At 49.5% G+C, this 17,979-nt stretch overlaps 6 protein-coding genes across 6 annotated transcripts; 2 read left to right on the forward strand and 4 right to left on the reverse strand.

Annotated features, from left to right (window-relative positions):
- Positions 1-454: 454 nt before the first annotated feature.
- On the reverse strand, positions 455-2,729 carry Aspvir_006289 (RNA 5'-triphosphatase domain-containing protein; the record flags this gene model as incomplete). The annotated part of the gene is made up of 2 exons (XM_043269491.1): positions 455-2,229; positions 2,285-2,729. The coding sequence occupies 2 exons, from the start codon at positions 2,727-2,729 to the stop codon at positions 455-457; spliced, it is 2,220 nt and encodes a 739-aa protein (XP_043125426.1).
- Positions 2,730-4,206: 1,477 nt separating this feature from the next.
- ilv3B (putative mitochondrial dihydroxy acid dehydratase) lies at positions 4,207-6,173 on the reverse strand (the record flags this gene model as incomplete). Its single annotated transcript, XM_043269492.1, has 3 exons — positions 4,207-5,660; positions 5,732-5,945; positions 6,015-6,173. 3 exons carry the CDS (start codon positions 6,171-6,173, stop codon positions 4,207-4,209), a joined length of 1,827 nt encoding a protein of 608 aa, XP_043125427.1.
- Positions 6,174-6,824: 651 nt separating this feature from the next.
- Positions 6,825-8,399, reverse strand: Aspvir_006291 (pex2/pex10/pex12 family protein; the record flags this gene model as incomplete). Its single annotated transcript, XM_043269493.1, has 3 exons — positions 6,825-7,700; positions 7,757-8,020; positions 8,091-8,399. 3 exons carry the CDS (start codon positions 8,397-8,399, stop codon positions 6,825-6,827), a joined length of 1,449 nt encoding a protein of 482 aa, XP_043125428.1.
- A 1,797-nt stretch (positions 8,400-10,196) lies between these two features.
- Aspvir_006292 (acid phosphatase PHOa) lies at positions 10,197-11,648 on the forward strand (the record flags this gene model as incomplete). The annotated part of the gene is made up of 3 exons (XM_043269494.1): positions 10,197-10,382; positions 10,437-10,498; positions 10,553-11,648. 3 exons carry the CDS (start codon positions 10,197-10,199, stop codon positions 11,646-11,648), a joined length of 1,344 nt encoding a protein of 447 aa, XP_043125429.1.
- A 563-nt stretch (positions 11,649-12,211) lies between these two features.
- Positions 12,212-12,724, reverse strand: Aspvir_006293 (uncharacterized protein; the record flags this gene model as incomplete). Its single annotated transcript, XM_043269495.1, has 3 exons — positions 12,212-12,353; positions 12,424-12,565; positions 12,625-12,724. 3 exons carry the CDS (start codon positions 12,722-12,724, stop codon positions 12,212-12,214), a joined length of 384 nt encoding a protein of 127 aa, XP_043125430.1.
- Positions 12,725-13,486: 762 nt separating this feature from the next.
- Aspvir_006294 (putative importin 11) lies at positions 13,487-16,977 on the forward strand (the record flags this gene model as incomplete). Its single annotated transcript, XM_043269496.1, has 7 exons — positions 13,487-13,651; positions 13,738-13,838; positions 13,894-14,031; positions 14,084-15,099; positions 15,158-15,630; positions 15,683-15,871; positions 15,922-16,977. 7 exons carry the CDS (start codon positions 13,487-13,489, stop codon positions 16,975-16,977), a joined length of 3,138 nt encoding a protein of 1,045 aa, XP_043125431.1.
- Between the last annotated feature and the right edge of the window lie 1,002 nt (positions 16,978-17,979).

A 17,979-nucleotide genomic window follows, 5' to 3' on the forward strand; every position in this document is an offset into this window, starting at 1 on the left:
ACCGGGGACGCCTACTCTCCCTTCTCGCGAAATAAGGCCTTTCCGGTGCCTTCACATTTGAAACATCCAAAGGAGTTCAGGCTGTTTATGGTTGGAGTCAAAGAGGCTTGTTCGGCATTCTTCGATTTCATAGATGCCGTGGCGTACGAAGAAAGTAAGAACCCAGTGCGTGCTGTTATAATGACTATGCAACGTTTGCAAACTCACCCCTGAAGGTATTCGAGAACATCGAGAGTAAGCAGTCGATTCGTCTCCGAGTTGACTTTCAAATAAATCCTTGCGTAACATGAAAGCATGCACGCTGAAAAAACAAACATGAGATCACTGAAATGGCTAATATACACTCTGTCACGGAATCGTTATTCGTCAATCCAATGCAACCAAACCAAAACCATATCCATCTATGAGACCTCAAAACGCCTCGCCACAGAAAAAAAAGTATAATAAAAAGACATTATAGTGTAGGCGCCCTCTTGAGACCAACACAGTATCGCACAAACAAAGTATCAATAAAATGTCCATGCCGAATTCCAGGTGGTCGTTGCCTTTCAAACTCATCAATGGCTTCCTGGACGCCGAAGCCCAGTCGTTCAATCAAGTAGCTGACAATGAAGAAGCCGGTCCGATTAAACCCATAGTGACAGTGCACTCCAACCACAGGCCTGGGACCGTCAGGGTTACCGGACTTCTTCATCTTTTCGGTGATCTCGTTCTGAAGCCGATCTACCAAAGCAATGAAATCCCGGACCTCGTCAGCTGTTGGCGGGATCTTCGATACTGTGGGGTGCTTCTGGTAATGGATGCCTCCCTTTTCCAGAGAGGCAGGATTATATACCGGGTTCTCGTAGCTGATGTCAATGACCGCGTGAATTTTGTCGCGGTACTTCTGCGAGAACAGCACAGGATTATGCTCTTCATCCACCTCTCTCAGCATCTTAAGCGCCACAAAGGTGTTTGCAATCCGTTGAGACACAGGTGTGACTTTCTTCCACTTGGCGAGGTTTTTAACGTCCCACTTGCCAGAGGTGTTCATGTACTGCAACTGCCATCCAAGACTTAGGCGCTCGTCAATGTGTTGCGAGAGAAAATCTTGGATGATCCCCGCCAGGGTGCGATATGTCGCACGATCATAAAGAAGAGCATGAGAAGCTGGCGTAGGAAGAATGACTGTCTTGACAGCACGTTTCTTTTCACTCGAGGATCGAGGATCGTTGATTAGTGTCTTCTCACTTGTTTGTGCTTTGAGACCATATTCCTCTTCATGTGCAAAACGATCATACGCCGCTGAAACAGTATCATGAGTTTCGGACGCATCAGGGATAATGGCGCTTCCATCAGCCCCTACATCGGCATGGGGTCCAACTTCGCCGAAGAATTTGAGAAGCTTTTGGAGTTCCGCAGGCTTAGTTACCGCATCAGACTCACCCGCAACAAGGAGGACAGATGTCTTGACTCCTGCCCAGACTTCTTCTCCTGGAATACCTCCAATCGCCTTGCCGTCCTTAGTATAGGTGGGGAGCGTTCCCCAGGCCATACGCCTCCAAACAGGAGTCTTGCTTTGCTTGTTGTAGCGCACCTGGAGCTGCCTTGTATCGGGGTCCGCATCGGTGCCGACTAATCGGTTGACACTTGCACTGTGAAGACCGCCACGTCGGTCCCAATAGCGCCACACATCAAAGATACTTTCTGGAATTCCGAGAAGGCGACGGTATGACGCGACTTCATCAGGGGTTGGGGGAGATGCGCGAGGACAAATAGCGACGAGTCCCAAGATATGCTCCTTCAGCTCGGACCCAATCGATGATGCGGATGATGCCAACAAAGCGGAAAGGGAGCACCCCAAGCTATGACCAATCAAAACGACCTTCTGGCCCGCCTCCCGGTCGCGATGTTGTTCAATGGCTGTGAACAGTAGTTCCGCCAACGCTTCGACCGTATAAGCGTCCCAATCCGTGGGAGCAAATGTCGATAGTCCGCACCCCGGCAGGTCAATCCCAAAACACGGACCAACGTTAGCTAAACTCGTCAGTAAAAGACTGAACTGAGCCAACGAGCCGCCTAAGCCGTGAACGAAAACTAGTAATGGTATTGGTGTAGGCTTGGTTGGAAGTTTGTCCATATGTGGATGTGGACAGAAGAATGTTCTGATCGATGGATAGGTGGCGATGGATGTCGAATAAGAGAGATAGGAAGAACGCTTCTTCAAAAGACCTGGATCTGTGGCGAGAGCTTTATGTATTGTCAGCAGCGAACATTACCAATAAATGGTGAGTGAGGAACAAACCGTCCGCTGACTGCTCGTGGTGTTTGTGCGTCACCTTTTCCTGAGGCAAAGCAGCGTCCGTGCCGTGATGGAGTGAGCCACTGCTGTCATAATCCTCCTCTTCAGAAGAAGTGGTGGTTTCTGGGGATGTTTTCGAGTCGTCATTCTGAATTCCGCGGCGGAAGCGCTTGCGGCCAGAGGACCGCTTGGAGCCCCTGTGCCGCAGCAATGAAGAAAGGAAACCGCAGCCGGCCATCGTGATAATACAAGTGGTCAAGAAAGCAGCCTTCCCCCAATTCAATTTTCCATCCTGATCAAGGATTTGAAAGTTGCGAGTAAAAGAAAGGAGGCCTGTGGGATTCGAGAAAGCAGCGCAGGCCGACTCCCAGAGCTGTAGAGCAGCGCCAGTATTCGAGAGACCCGGATGGGAGGGGGGTGAGGACAAAGAAGCACCGATAGAGCCCATAGCGAGTGAGAAGTGCACGACAGATATAAATATACCTTGGATCAGAAGCGCTGGCGATCGGGCCCTGATGCGAGAGTCCAGAGATCCCCCTGGCCTTGGGGGCTCATTCGGTCATTCACCGACCTTCAAAGGCCCACAGTTACTCAGAACCAGCCACAAAGCCGCTCAAAACGGGGCTCCCAGCCAACTGGAAAGACGTGGATGTGTTCTGGAATGCGATTTGGACGTCAAGAAGACGAGTATGGATCCTCCTTGGCGAATAGCCACTTGATGGGTCAATAATGAGGCGACGAGGCGGTCGATCAGGACGATTTACAATGGAGCAGGAAGGATGGAACCGATCTATGTGCCTTGAATGTCGCAAACAAGGACCATGAGGCAAGGGAAGTGGAGAGCCCCGGCGTTACCCCAAAGCGAGGGCGTTTGAGAAATTGACCAATGATCACCGAAATTCCAACACGTTGACCTTTAAAGTGTCCTTAGACGCACCGCGGCACCGGAATGGTATGACACCTCCACCGTTTGAGCTAAGACACGTAGGATCTCCTGGATTGCCCCCAAGTTCCGGAACTTTGCTTGCCGTCAACTTGATATCTCGGAGCGAATTTGCGAACAAAAAGTGTGGACCGATTTTAAGATATATACCATGTAGTTATCAGTGTGTCATGTATCGAAACTTATTGTCCTTCTTGTGTATACTAGAAAATCCTGAATAGAGCGTCAGTACAGTAACAATCGGCGCAGATTGACGCATAATATTGATACAGCATTAATGCGACGGATGACAAAGTTTTGCGACGAAAATTGCAACGTACCTCGACGACTACGGAAAGGGCCCGACGCAGGCATAAACTATGCTTCTTGATTGCGAGAGACACAGTCCAGACTCCTTGCTTGTCCGGAATGCCGGGAATTCGATGTATGGAATAATGATTGCCAGTGTGTCACCGAAAGTACAACAAGGCCGGATGTCTGCAGAATGTTTAGCCTGTCAGAGGATGGGGACGAGGACCGTGGCGGTCAGAAAGGCGGCGGATGAATCATCCACTCTTCCGCCCACTCATGGCGTCAGCCTGCAGCCCGTGGCGGCACTAGTGGACTAGCAGCGATAGTACTCCGTAGTGCTTCCAGCTTCCCCTTGATCATCTAGACTGGATCATCTATCTACATTGAAGGTAGAAAGCATGTTCTTGAATCGCGATCATGATTTGGTCGATGTATCAGGAGTCACGAGAGCACGAGCTCAGGAGTTGAGACAACTTAGAGTCAGGAGAAAGTGACATTCCCTGTTACCTAACACAGACCATTTCAGAATACGTATCTGGACGACTGTGCTTGTTGCAAGCATCACGAATGGCTGGAGCATTACATTAGGCTTTCATCAATCATAAAAATAACTTCTTGGCTGAGGTTGGGATTGTCTCTGAAAGGCTAAAAGCTGAATGTTCCAGTACAAAGTACGCAGCCTAGGGAGCACCTAGAACAGATCCGTCATTGCACCATGAGAGGCGTCCCCAACCAACCTTGCATACTTGGCGAGCACACCACGTGTGACATGAGGCACTGGGGGCTTCCACTCTTTCAGTCGCCGCTGGATTTCCTCATCCGAGACATGCATGTTGATTGTGTTGGTTTCCGCGTCGATAGTAATCACATCGTCATCGCGAACAATGGCAATGGGTCCTCCGGCCGCAGCTTCGGGGACGATATGACCCACGATGAATCCATGACTAGCCCCTGAATATCTTCCATCTGTTATTAGAGCCACGTTGTTGAGCTTGGCTCCCATCAGCGCCGCACTGGCTTTGAGCTGCTCTGGCATGCCTGGTCCACCCTTAGGTCCTTCGTAGCGGACGATGAGCACCAGATTTTCACCTCGAGGAATCTTTCCTTGGGTCAGAGCGTCGTTGAGCTGAAATTCTTTATCGAAAACACGTGCTTTGCCTGTGAACTTGGTGCCTTCCTTGCCAGTGATCTTGGCCACCGCTCCACCAGGCGCCAGGTTTCCACGCAGAATTTGCAGGTGGCCAGTGGCCTTGATTGGGTTGTCCAGGGGGCGGATAATGACTTGGTCCTGAGGTAGAGACGGGAAAGATGCAACATTCTCAGCCAAGGTCTTGCCGGTAATCGTGGGGATGTCGCCGTCAAGAAGGCCCGCTGCGATCAACAACTTCTGCACAGACGGGATCCCTCCAATATCGTACAGATCTGCCATGTAGTACTTCCCACTGGGGGCCAAGTCAGCAATGAATGGGATCTTGTTGCTGACCCGTTGTATATCATCCAGAGTCAGGTTCACATCAGCTGTCCGAGCCATGGCAAGGAAGTGCAAGACACCATTGGTACTTCCTCCCAAAGCCATCGTTATGACGAGCGCATTCTCGAAGGAGCGCTTGGTCAAAAGATCCCGAGGCTTAATGTTCTTCTCCATGCAGATCTTGATGGCTTCTGCCGCTTTAACACATTCTCGCATCTTCGATGGCGACGAGGCAGGCGTCGATGATGATCCTGGCAGGGACAGGCCCATGGACTCAATCGCCGTGGCCATTGTGTTTGCAGTAAACATGCCTCCACATGCGCCCGCAGTGGGACAAGCATGTCTCTCAATGTCGTCCATAATCTCATCCTTGGTTTTACTGGTATCACCCCCATCGTCCGGTTGACGCAAAGTATCGTAGGCATAGGCACCAGCAGCTTCAAAGCAAGTCGACACGTTGACGCGCCTTCGCAGCAGGTTCGAGTATCCAATCTGAATTGTTCCACCGTAAATCATAAGCGAAGGCCGATTGTGTCTCGCCATACCCATCACAACTCCGGGCATGTTCTTGTCGCATCCAGGAATAGCAATACAGGCGTCATGATACTGCGCACAAGTCACAGTCTCAACACTATCGGCAATGATCTCACGCGACTGGAGAGAGAATCTCATGCCTGTGAATACAAGTCAGGAATGTCTCACGCAGACATTGTAGCACTGCTCCTCAAGATCCGAACCCACTCACCCTCACTACCCATTGAAATGGCATCGGAAACTCCAATGGTATTATACTGCCAACCGATCATGCCCTGATCCGTAACGGCCTTCTTCACCGTCTTGCCCAAGTCCAGCAGATGCATATTGCAAGGATTTCCCTCCCACCAGACACTGGCAATTCCCACCTGTGGACTTTTAGCCATCGCATCGCGATCCGGAATCCCTGCTGCAAAAAGCATGGCCTATCCAGTCATACAAGAGCCAATTGTTAGCCCGCACCGTTCATAAACAGGTCAGTGATGGCAACAAACCCGAGCACCAGGAAAGTCATGGCCGCGAGTGATATAAGAAGAATATCTGTTCAGCGCAGGGGTGCCATCTTCATGCTTTGCGTCGTTAGGAAGACTGGGGAAGTTGATATACTTGGCTTCGCCCTGGGTGTTGGACGACGTGGAGCTGGAGGAGTCCATGGTGTGATGGGAGAGTTTTGTATGAGTCAAGTACTCAGTCGATTGAAAGGTTGTGGGAACAAGTAGGGTATGGAGTATATAACTTGTCTATAAAAGTAAACCCATGACAACCATACAGTGCCTTAACACCAATATGATATGCGGTTCAAATCCGAGTTGCCGTTGTCCACTTGTACCCCTCAAGCATCCTCTCTCCGCTGGTGGGGTCGGCGAACACTCCGGTGCGGGGTGGAATCAGTCAATCATCTGCAGCAGATTTAGGATCATTTCTCGGCTACATTTACCTAGCTTCGGTTGACTGCCATACATTTCAAGGGGCTGTGATTTGTTGGGTTGGGTGCGCATAAGCTTGACCAGAATGGCAAATTAGCAATAGCATGCTCAAAACTTCAGCTGCCCGTATCGTCATTCAAAACTGAATTGCGTCAAAATGGTGTGGGACAGTACAGACATATCTTTACACTAGGCTTGGGCATATAATACCTATATTTATGGGTATCTGTCAATGAGGAATGGGCCCTCTAAACTAGCGCACAAGGACGGGAAGATTATGCACACTGCCTGTCAGTTAGCCAGCAGTCGCAGGTTATATACAGCTTGTGAGCTACCACAAAGCTCACAAACGAACAGAAAAAAAATCTATCGTACGTGTCATGCAGATTCGTTGACTTCCTCGTCCAATTCGACCTCCTCTTCATCCACTGATTCCTTGTCTACTTTAGACCACTGGCCAGAGTGGTCCAATGCCTCGTCCCGATCGACTTCTTGCGAGGCAGCTAACTCCTCGGCAAGAGATTTTGGTCCCTGACCAGATACAGAATCCTGAGTAACTGCATCTTCATCCATAGCGAACCCCACAATTTTTCCTGAGGTTGTGGGAGGTCGAACTTCTTCAAGGACGTCGCCATTCCATGGCTTGCACTTTTTCACGATCTCGCCGCAACGCAAACAAACCCAGCCTTCTCCTTCCTCTCCTTCCACCTTCTGCACAAGGCAAACAAAGCAGTATATGCAGCCGCAAGGGACCGTCTCGTAAGGATTTGTGATGTCTGTCTGGGCAGACCCGACGATACCCCCGGCCGACGCCGCAATGATATCGTTTTCCGAAGTGGAAGCAGGATTTTGGTCTTTGTAGCATATAGCACATGTTCGCTCTGGAAGGAACGCCAACTCTCCCCGCTTCTCTACTTCATTTTCGTCGTCATCCCTCGATCTGATGGCAGATATTGTTTTCCTCCATGCTCTAGATAGCCACCGCCGCCACCGACTGATTCCAACAAGGGGCAACAGGAAGAGAAGGAATTCGGTGAAGGCGTGCCATACGAGTTGCCGATTGAGATATTCAAAAGACACCTCGCGAGCAGACTGAGCTGACGGAGGGGAAAGGCGTATGCGAAGGATTCGGTCGACTAATGTCCGGTATCGGCCGTTCACCAGGAAGACGAGGAATGAAACGAAAGCTGCGATTGAGTGTGTGGTAGAGATTAAATCCGTGAGCCGAGTTAGCATTCGAACCTCCCGGGATGGCTGGTTCAGTCAGCACAAGACCGGATAATCCCCAACAAAAATGTCAAAGATCATACCTCTTCATAACCACCTTCTTGGCTAATCAACCATGACTCCCATTTCTCCCAGGCGTAGCGACCACCAACTGTGAGTAAGCCATACAGGCTCTTTTGCCATTTTGTGGGAGTAGAATGAACGGGCCCTTTGCTGCGACTGTCGACGTATCGCAGTCCCTGGAGGGCAGCACCGTACGAGGCATTATGATCCCATATCGAAAGTTTGAACAGGATTGCACGGAGGGCCAATTGGATTTCGTGAGACCAGTCTTCCCGTAATTGAGGCTAGCATAACATCAAGATAATTAGTGATACTGAGATAGGCGATTGGAATTGCAGCGATATGAGGCTATACCCCGAAGTACTTCAAAGCATTTCCAACCTGCCCCTTAAGCAAACCCAGCAATTCTTCGTCCAGGAGCTCGGCATCCACTTGACCAACACGGAAAGCAGGTCTGCTTCCTTCTCGCCCCTTGATGGAGTTCCATAACGCGACACCGGATTGTGGGATTCTGTTCAACGGGTGCGGTAGTCGGCTAAGCGCTGGATGATTCAGCGGCGATGCACGCTGCTGTTCCGCCAGCTGGTTGCGAGCTTCGGTCTCGCGCAAGCGGCGACGTTCTAAGACTCGTTCCTGAGCAGCGGCAAAGTTTGTTGAGCTCATCGTACTATCATCGTGCGCGTACTCTAGGAAGGAGTAGGAAGGGAAGAGTGACAAATCAAGGCCCGTAGGTTAATGCGGTACGTAGTCAATGCGTCGGTTGGTTCCCCAGACGGGCATTGGGACGTGCCGAGGTTGAAACCAGGCACGTGACTTTATCGTCAAATCAATCATTCCAGTTGCCAATATTACAAACAGCCACCTGAACACTCCGCCGTGGAGCCAACATTATTGTTGGGGAAGTATGTTCTTTATCACGTGAAGCAGTGTAATGATTCTTCTTTTGGATGCTGGGGATCTCGGCTCCATCCTGGATCAATACTTTATGTATCTTTGGAACGAATATATTGCGAGATTATCTCACTCCGACGAAGCATTTAACTTGCCCTTCTCACCTACTTCTCCGTCTCCGTCGAGATGCCATCAACTTTTTATTACGTTGTAGACTCTCCGCCTCAGATGCGGACGTCCAACGCGCATGGAATAGGAAGATTGATGCCTGCCAGATTAACCATGATATATGGTCCAAAGAGCCATGGAGAGTGCTGGAGCTTACACAGTGATTGTATTTGCTCTTCTCAATTCCTCAGGACACAGATCCCAATGTGGTCAATTTCAGTTGGCCACCTCTATTTTCTGTGCTCCTCAAGACGGGACCGAAAGGCATGTAAACCCGATCACCGTCCACGAATTACATGCCTCATTGACGTAGAGAGTCTCCTAGCCGCGGAAATCCCGAGTAACCGGATGCTACCTATGAGTCTTGACACAGGATCATAAGAACCAGTACCATAGATCTACTACAAGCCTACGTACAGTAGGGATTGAATCAAGATATATATCGTAGGGAAGCAGTCGGATGAAACTTCCGAAATACCTTGCTCGGAGTATGGAGTATACTCTCGATACACTTCCTTCCACTGCCTTCTTTATTAGTTGCTGATACGGAGCAGTCAGATTGGGAGAAGCAATAGTACGGAGGTATACTTTCGGATTGTCCTCGCCGAGATGTAACAGTGGCTCCATAAGGCCACAAGACCATAGTACCTTACCACCAAATGGGAGCTTGACTCAAAAGAGTATCTAGTGTAATGGACTTCAAACCCCTGCTGTGCTTGCTCTCCAAGGCACCAAGATATCCAAGATTATGTACTTCGTAGGTACCTTGTAAGTTGTAGTTCGATGCTGTATCCTCTGAGGGGTAACAATTCAAGCACGTGCTGGCTTCTGCCCCAAGATAAGTCTCCACCCGAACATGGTCAGGCTAAGTCACGCTAAGCCTTAACCCCAGCCATCCATTGACCAATGATAAGTACTAAATCATTTTCGGCCCCGGCATCACCAGATCCACTTGCGATGTCTTGACGCTTAGTCTCTTGACTGTGCATTAGTTTGATCTGTGGCTTTTGGCCATTTCAATCAACCATGTCCCATCATCCCATGTCGAACACTTTGGAAGAGCCAACAGAGAATTGTTATCAATAATTATTATGATCAGTGAATAGCCATCATCGTTGAATTCACACTCTTTGCCTGTCGAATCAGACGAGCTCTCCTGGTCGCGTGGTTACACCTACCTAGTCGTTGGCACCTTCTACTTCTGGTTTCTCAGTAGCTTGTCATTTCTGGCCAGTATATATTGTGGCTTTTGGCGTAACACGTGCTGACAGCTGTGGTAGTTTGTTGATTGCTTTGCCCACATATATAAAGCTGTCAGATCATCTCAGTCTCCGAAATCTTCTCACTGTTGATCATTGCCTCATTGGTCTTCTCATCGTACATAGCAAACAGGTCTTCAAGATGAAGTCTTCCATCGCAACTTTGCTTGCCACTGCCTCGCTGGCCTATGCTCAGACGGCTACTGAGAAGGAGCCTTCTCTTTCTGCGATAGAATCTGCAGCAGCTTCCATCAAGCCTTACTCTCCAGTTTCGAACGTTGAGGGTGTTGCATTCAATCGCTTCTTCCAAGTGTGGCTTGAAAATATTGTATGTGATCACCTCACCAGTTAGAAAATCTCTGTTCAGAGCTGACCTCAGAAGGACTACGAGGATGCTGCGGCGGATGCGAACATGAAATGGCTGGCCTCGCAAGGAATCCTGCTGTAAGTTCTCATATCCGCCATTCCCTCACGACCTGGAACTAATTTACCCCGCAGCACCAATTTCTTTGCAGTCACGCATCCTTCAGAACCAAACTACTGCGCTGCTGCTGGAGGTGATACATTCGGCATGGACAATGACAACTTCAACCAGATTCCTGCCAATGTCTCTACTATCGCCGATCTCCTGGACACCAAGAACATTGCTTGGGGAGAATATCAGGAGCACTTACCTTATCCCGGATTCCAGGGGTTCAACTATTCCAACCAGGAGACCTATGCCAATGGCTATGTGCGCAAGCATAATCCATTGGTCCTGTATGACTCTGTCACCAAGAACAGCACTCGTTTGCGCCAGATCAAGAACTTTACCAGCTTTGAGGACGACCTGGCCAACAAGAAGCTTCCTCAATGGGCTTTTATCACTCCGAACATGACCAACGACGCTCATGACACCAACATTACCTTTGGAGCCAAATGGGAGCGAAGCTGGATCGCTCCCTTGCTCAACAACTCATACTTCATGAATGACACCCTGATCTTGCTTACCTTCGATGAGGATGACACTTATCCTAAGAGCAACAAGGTCTTCGGTGTTCTTCTTGGTGGTGCCATTCCTGACGAGCTGAAGGGTACTCAGGATGATACCTTCTATACCCACTACTCAGTCATTGCTTCCGTGTCCGCGAACTGGGGCCTTCCTTCTTTGGGAAGATGGGATTGCGGCGCGAACATCCTTGAGATCGTGGCAAACAAGACGGGATATGTCAACTACGACGTTGACACAACCAATCTCCGTCTCAACGAGACCTACCCCGGTCCCATGTCAGCGGGCGAATACTCGAAATACTCCCCTGTCTGGCCGAATGCCTTGACCACTGGCAACTGCTCTGCTGGCCATGGCATTCTGGACATTGTCAAGGAGACCTACGCCAACACAAAGCCAACATACAACTACACGAGCCCCTTCCCCTATGACACTGCGAGTGACTACAACACCAAGGTGACTGCCACTAAAAAGAATGTCACCGGTACAAAGAATAGTTCTTCTTCCTCCTCTCCATCGGCTAGCTCCAACGCCGCCGTTTCTGCTGTCGCTCCTGCAGCCGGTGTCTCTGGTCTCCTCTTGGGACTTGCTCTGAGCCTGCTTTAAATCTCCAACGACATGATTCTACTGACGTCATGATATGGGTAAATATTGGAATGAGAACGCAAGCAGGTCAACGGCCTAGCACACGGGAATCTGTCCATAGAAACGAAGATCTGTACATTATAGCTTGACATGATTAAAATAAAAGATGGTATCTCCTGCTTTAGGCTTTCAGATAGTAACCGCCAGTTCTGTCCCGACGATTCTTTAGTTCCTAGGATATTGTTCAAGATTCTGTTAGAGGTTTGATAGAAACAGCTTTGATACAGTCCTCGAAGAATAAACAAAATGCCTAATCAGCCACGAAGGATGGCACGTCCATCCACGTAATATCAGGCAAGGCAACATAATAATACATATGACTTGCTTGTAGGGCAGCAGTTCAGACCCTCATTTTTTGTTCATTTGGTACGTTGTATGACCTTCGCAATATCTTAACGTGTGCCCTATGAATAATTGTACATATGCATTATTAGGATTGGATGAATCTACCGAACATGTGCTTCGAGCTTCACATCTTGGAGATTCAGAGTATCATCACCAGGACGACGTTCCGAGTCCTTTCTTCAATGAATCTTCCGAGCAAGTCCTTCGCGCTTCATCTCTTGGAGGTTCAGAGTATCATCGTCACCAGGACGACGTTGAGACTCTATCCTCACCTTATCCTCCGGCCCACCAGACGCTTGAAAGTCACTCGCCTGTGAGATCCTGCCGCGGAATGCGAGTCAGTTCATTGAACAAATAACGGAATTTCACTCTAGCAGAGTCCTTGTCTCACCTGCCACGGTCATCTCGGCTGCCGCCCTCATCTTCGGGGATTGGTTTACGATCGCTGCTGGAAGCGCCAGCTTCTCTGCCGGTCTTGATGCCGGTTTCCCCGAACTTCTTGTCGACCATTTCGTTCACACCAGACTCGACAGCTATATAGAGGTTAGCCTCACGACTAAGTAGGCATGTCTTGCAAAGCTAGAGGACATACTGGAATCGCTCTTACGACCAAGACCCTGCTTGGCCTGGTAGGTGTTCAGGTCTTTCTCTGCCTCGTGGGCGATTTTCAGATTGCTGTCGTAATCGGACATTCTGGCTGATTTCTGTAGTAGGGTATGCGAGATGGTGTAGAGTTGAATTGTAGATAGAGTAGTCGTGTGCTGCCGATGTTGCTAGCGATGAAAATGGTCCAACCCAGCATAAAATACCTGGGATCTGATTTCGTCCAGCATCACGGACCTTGGACAACATTGCATCATACTACATCATGTCGATGTCACAGAACCCGCTGCCGAGACGAGCGCTCAGCTTCCTTTTGGCGGTTATTGTCCTCATAGTACGCCAATTGCTTGAGTGAGTGGTAATCTGGCCCACTTCTTTCGATCAAGGCACTTGTGCAGTTCCCAGCTGGAAACTGGCCATGCGACAACGGAAGGGTCGTCTGCTCGTTTGGGGATGGCTTCATAGTTCATCTGGAACTCAGGCTCTCAGCCCTAATTTAGCTTTCCAATACGGTCTAGCGTAGAGGGTCAAAACCTAGGGCTGCAGCGGGACGGAAGAATGATACTCCAAGGTTCCCGCTTTGGACTTGCGGGGACTGGGAAGTAGAAAGTAGAAACATTGTACAAAGACAGCTTCGTGGTTGGACCGCTCCGAGTTCTTAGCTTTCTTTCAGTTGTTTTTCTTTTCATCATCGCGCGTTTTTGCATCATTTCTGAAGCGGTAGATCGAAGTACTCCACCAGTCCTGAACATATGGCAAACTAGGTGCCTGAAGTTCCTATCCTGGCCGTGATTTGGTTGAGATCTGCTACAATCGAAGTCAACAGCTGCTTTCCTCCACTGTCGCCAATTATGGCCCAGGTAGTTGAATTACCTGGCGAATCCAATCCGCTGAACCCTCAAAACCTCCTCCATGCGCTTGCACTCGCAGCCAGCTCGACACAGCAGCAGGTGCAAACAGGGACCAAGCAACTGCAACACTGGGAAAAGCATGAGAGCTACTTCACTCTACTTCAGGTACGTCGGTATTTTCCTGGTGCAATTCCTGCGCTTACCTTTTTTATACTCTCCGTCTTGGATATTGACTAAGCACTTTCTCTCAGGATGTATTCCTAGATCAATCGTTGCCCATCGAAGTTCGCTACCTATCCATAATCCAGTTGAAGAATGGCATTGATAAGTATTGGCGGAAGACTGCGACAAAGTAGGTCTAGGGTCACTGATACGCATACGTCGAGCCTTCAACTGACATCTCAAAGTGCCATCAAAAAAGAAGAGAAAGAGAGGATAAAGGTGAGGGCGGTACAAGCTGGGGTGGTCGAACCTGCACCTCTGCTTGCCCTTCACAATGCTTTTATGATTGCCAAGATCATGCGCTACGAATTTCCACAAGACTGGTCAGTGCTCTCTGTTGTCCTTCAAGGATGTCCGTATTCTGATATCTGTCAGGCCAGATGGAATCTCAGCAATCATTACCTATCTTCGCTCTTCAACGCAGCCCGGCGCCAACCCGTTGCAATTACCGCGGACACTCACAATACTACTGCAAATAATCAAGGAATTGTCAACAGCTCGGCTACAGAGAACGCGTGCGAACCTTCAATCAGTGGCACCAGAGATCTTCCACCTTTTGGTCAATATTTACGTGGAGAAGGTGAACAAATGGACCGTGATTCTAGAGCAGGGCGGCGTCGATGAGGCGGCACTACTTGATGAGGCAGAGCAAAGTCTTGTTTGTCTCAAGGTTCTTCGGCGTCTGATCATTGCGGGATTCGAGCACCCCAATCGGGATAAAGAGGCTCAGGACTTCTGGCTCCTGACCCATACCCATTTCAGCCGGTTCTTTGCTTTTGTCAATGGCTCCGTGCCTTTATCGGAGCAAGTTCAGAGGTCGATAGAGAAACATCTGCTCAAGTTGTCGAAACTTCATGTCGAGATGGCAAAGGAACGGCCCGCATCATTCGCCTTGCTGCCGGACAGCATTCCCCTTGTTCAATCTTACTGGACCCTTGTTGTCAAACTCGGAGAAAATTACAGCCAGCTGGGAGAGGATGGTGACTCTGACGGCAAGACACTTATGGAAAAGGTGGGGCTCAGAGCCCTTCTCTTGATCAGGGCCTGTTCCAAAATGGCGTTCAATCCTGCTCAGACGTTCAAATATCAGACCCCGCAAGACAAAGAGGAGAAACAACGGTCTATTGAACAAATAAAGTCGGATCTTTTCACCCATGAATTCGTTGTCAGTGTCATGGAGCTCTTGGTTACTCAATTTTTCCGCTTCCGGAAAGCTGACTTCCAAGAATGGGAGGCTGAGCCGGAGGAGTGGGAAAGGAAGGAGGAGGATATTGCTGAAGCCTGGGAATTCTCCATCCGATCGTGCTCTGAGAAGCTGTTCCTCGACCTAGTCATCCACTTCAAAGACTTACTGATCCCACGACTGTTGAATGTCTTCTTTTCGTTTGCAAGTAAGTCCGAGTCACCGAGGAGGACGTTTACGACCACTGTTGACCGTTTTCCCTCCAGGTCCCGAGAAGCGTGACGTACTGCTAAAAGACTCATTATACTCTGCCATCGGACTGGCTTCCGCAAGCTTAGAGCAGCAATTGGACTTCAATAGTTTTCTGGAGACAACGCTTGTCCAAGAAGTTCAAATTCAGGACCAGGGTTACAATGTCCTTAGGAGACGAATTGCCATCGTCCTTGGGCAATGGGTACCAGTAAAGCCGGATGAACTCAACAGGAATGCCATCTACCAGATCTTCCAGCACCTTTTAAGCAAACAGGATCCCTTGAACGACCTGGTTGTCCGCATCACGGCTGGTAGACAGCTCAAGAACGTGTTGGATCCATTCGAATTCTCCCCTGCCGGGTTCATGCCCTATGCTCAGTCCATTCTCCAGGATTTGATGTCTCTAATTCAGGAGGTCGAACTTCCTGAAACTAAGATGGGACTTTTGGAAAGCGTTCGTGTCTTGGTAGTAAAAATGGAGCATCATGTATGTACCCCTTCACCAACTGGGCTCAACGAGTCTGCTAACGCTCGTTCAGATTGCGCCATTCTCGGACCAGATATTAGCTCTACTGCCTCCATTGTGGGAGCAATCCGGCGAGGAGCATCTCATGAAACAGGCCATTCTAACATTGATTTCGTCCCTTATACATTCTTTGAGGCAGGACTCGATCAAGTATCACTCTCTTGTCTTGCCCTTGATCAGCAGTTCGGTAGAACCAGGCTCTGTACGTCCTCGTTTCTGGTCCTTGACCTCAAGCAACTAACCCAAGAATAGGAGACCCTGGTATATCTCCTTGATGAGGCCCTAGAGCTCTGGTCTGCTATCCTCACCCAAACACCTGCACCGGCGTCTCCCGAGCTTCTTGCGCTCATCCCTGCGTTGTATCCTATATTCGAAGCCGCCACGGACAGTGTCCCACAGGCCCTCCAAATCGCAGAGTCCTATATCTATCTCGCCCCCCAGGAGGTTCTTAGTGACCGAATCCGACTTCCCCTTCTCGTCTCATTCGAGACCCTCCTACAATCTACCACCCGGCAACGCATTGGCGTTGTCCCTCGCCTCGTTGAGCTCATGATCCGCGGCGCTGAAGCGGTTGACGGAGGAAGCGAAAACACATACAATATCATCACGCGCTCCCTCATTGACAGCTCATTCCTGCAATCTCTCCTGGAAGGTCTCCATTCCGCCTATGAAGCTAGTCAGACGACCGGCCCACGCCGGAAACCAACGTCGGTCTACGGTGTCGTGGAGACGGATTACTATTCTGTCCTGGCTCGTTTAGCCCTGGCATATCCTAAGATCCTTGTCTCCGCCGTCTCCGCCGCCACACAGACCCCCGAAGAACAGGTTCTCTCCTGGCTTCTCACGGAATGGTTCCTGCATTACGACAATATTGGCAGCGTGACTCAGAAGAAACTGCATGCGCTCGCTCTGACGCAACTTCTCGCATTGAACGGCCCCGATACTCAGCCACCCACCTACATTCTCAACCACCTGCAATCATACATGAACATTTGGACGGATATCGTCACGGAACTTGCGGAAGGTACCGAGGGTGATCCCAACGACCCCCGCAGCGGCGATTATCTCATCTACTGGAACAACGCGCCGAACGCCAAGTACGATGGGCCTGAGCCGCCAGAGAACGAACGCCGACGGCATTGGGAAAGCTCAGATGTGATCCATAAAATCAACATCCGGGACTTTGTGCGCCAGCGCTTGCATTCTCTCATCATGGGGTGCGGTGGCGAGCAGCGGTTCCAGGAAGAGTGGCTCCTCAATGTAGATCGTGAAGTGGTGGCTGCATTTGCGGCTTTGGGACTGTTTTAGTGGTTTCTTCGGACATTCTTGTCACATAGTTCAGAATACCCCTATAGATGAATATGATTGATGAGATGATACCAAGATTCTATTGCACATAGTGATCGATCTGAGGGGCAAGGAGACATAAGTGACGAAGACAATATACAACAAACGACTTCTCCTTGATTGAATGCTTAGACAGACGCTCCTCTGGCGAGCACAGCGGACTCAACCATGATGAAAACAAACTAGATTCCCACCGGGAGAGCACTAAAGAATCACGCGTCGATGTTTTATCTGCAATACCGATCAAGATTCGCTGCAGCTTCCCAATGCCCCTACCAGATATCTCGAAAGTTGTCGGCATTGAGCCACCAAGATTGCTCAGCCGTATCTTCGGTACAGTGCGAAAATTTCACCCTTTCGATTCTTTCAGTCCGTTGTTGTCGTTCCGTGTTGTCAGTTGCTGAGGCCGACGGCAAAGCCCAAATTAGGAAAGAGGGCAAAGAAGGAAGAAACTTATTTCATTGGTCTACTCCGTACATTCGCTCATTTATCAGTCACTGAAGCATAAGGTAGGTCCGGACTCCGGACCATTCATGTATCCTAATTGCATGGCGGAGATTTTGCTGGCCTGGTGGATAGTTCAATACGTGACATTACTGCAAGGTGCCCTAATTTGAGTGCCAGAAAGCTTGTCTGATGGTAATCTCAATACATGCATACTCCACCACGTGCTTATCTGAATCCGTCCAACAACATTCTTGACAACAGTCAATCTTGTCCTTCAATGAGCATATCAAACAACTTTATCTAAGGTTTCTGCGACGTCTCCGGATGCAGAAATTTGCGAGCCAAAACCTACGCTGATGTAAGCCAGACGCCATGAAGGCCTCGAAAGATGTTTGGCAACATCACGCCGATATGAGCCCTCTTTCCTTGAGGCTCGAGTGCAGCTAGTTGGTTTTTCAATTGCTCCAGCTAATGATGAATTTTCCGTATTTGCCGAGTTGTCTTGAAGAGGATAAC

The sequence above is a fragment of the Aspergillus viridinutans genome, assembly GCF_018404265.1.
Source record: "Aspergillus viridinutans IFM 47045 DNA, scaffold_4, whole genome shotgun sequence".
Lineage (NCBI taxonomy): Eukaryota > Fungi > Ascomycota > Eurotiomycetes > Eurotiales > Aspergillaceae > Aspergillus > Aspergillus viridinutans.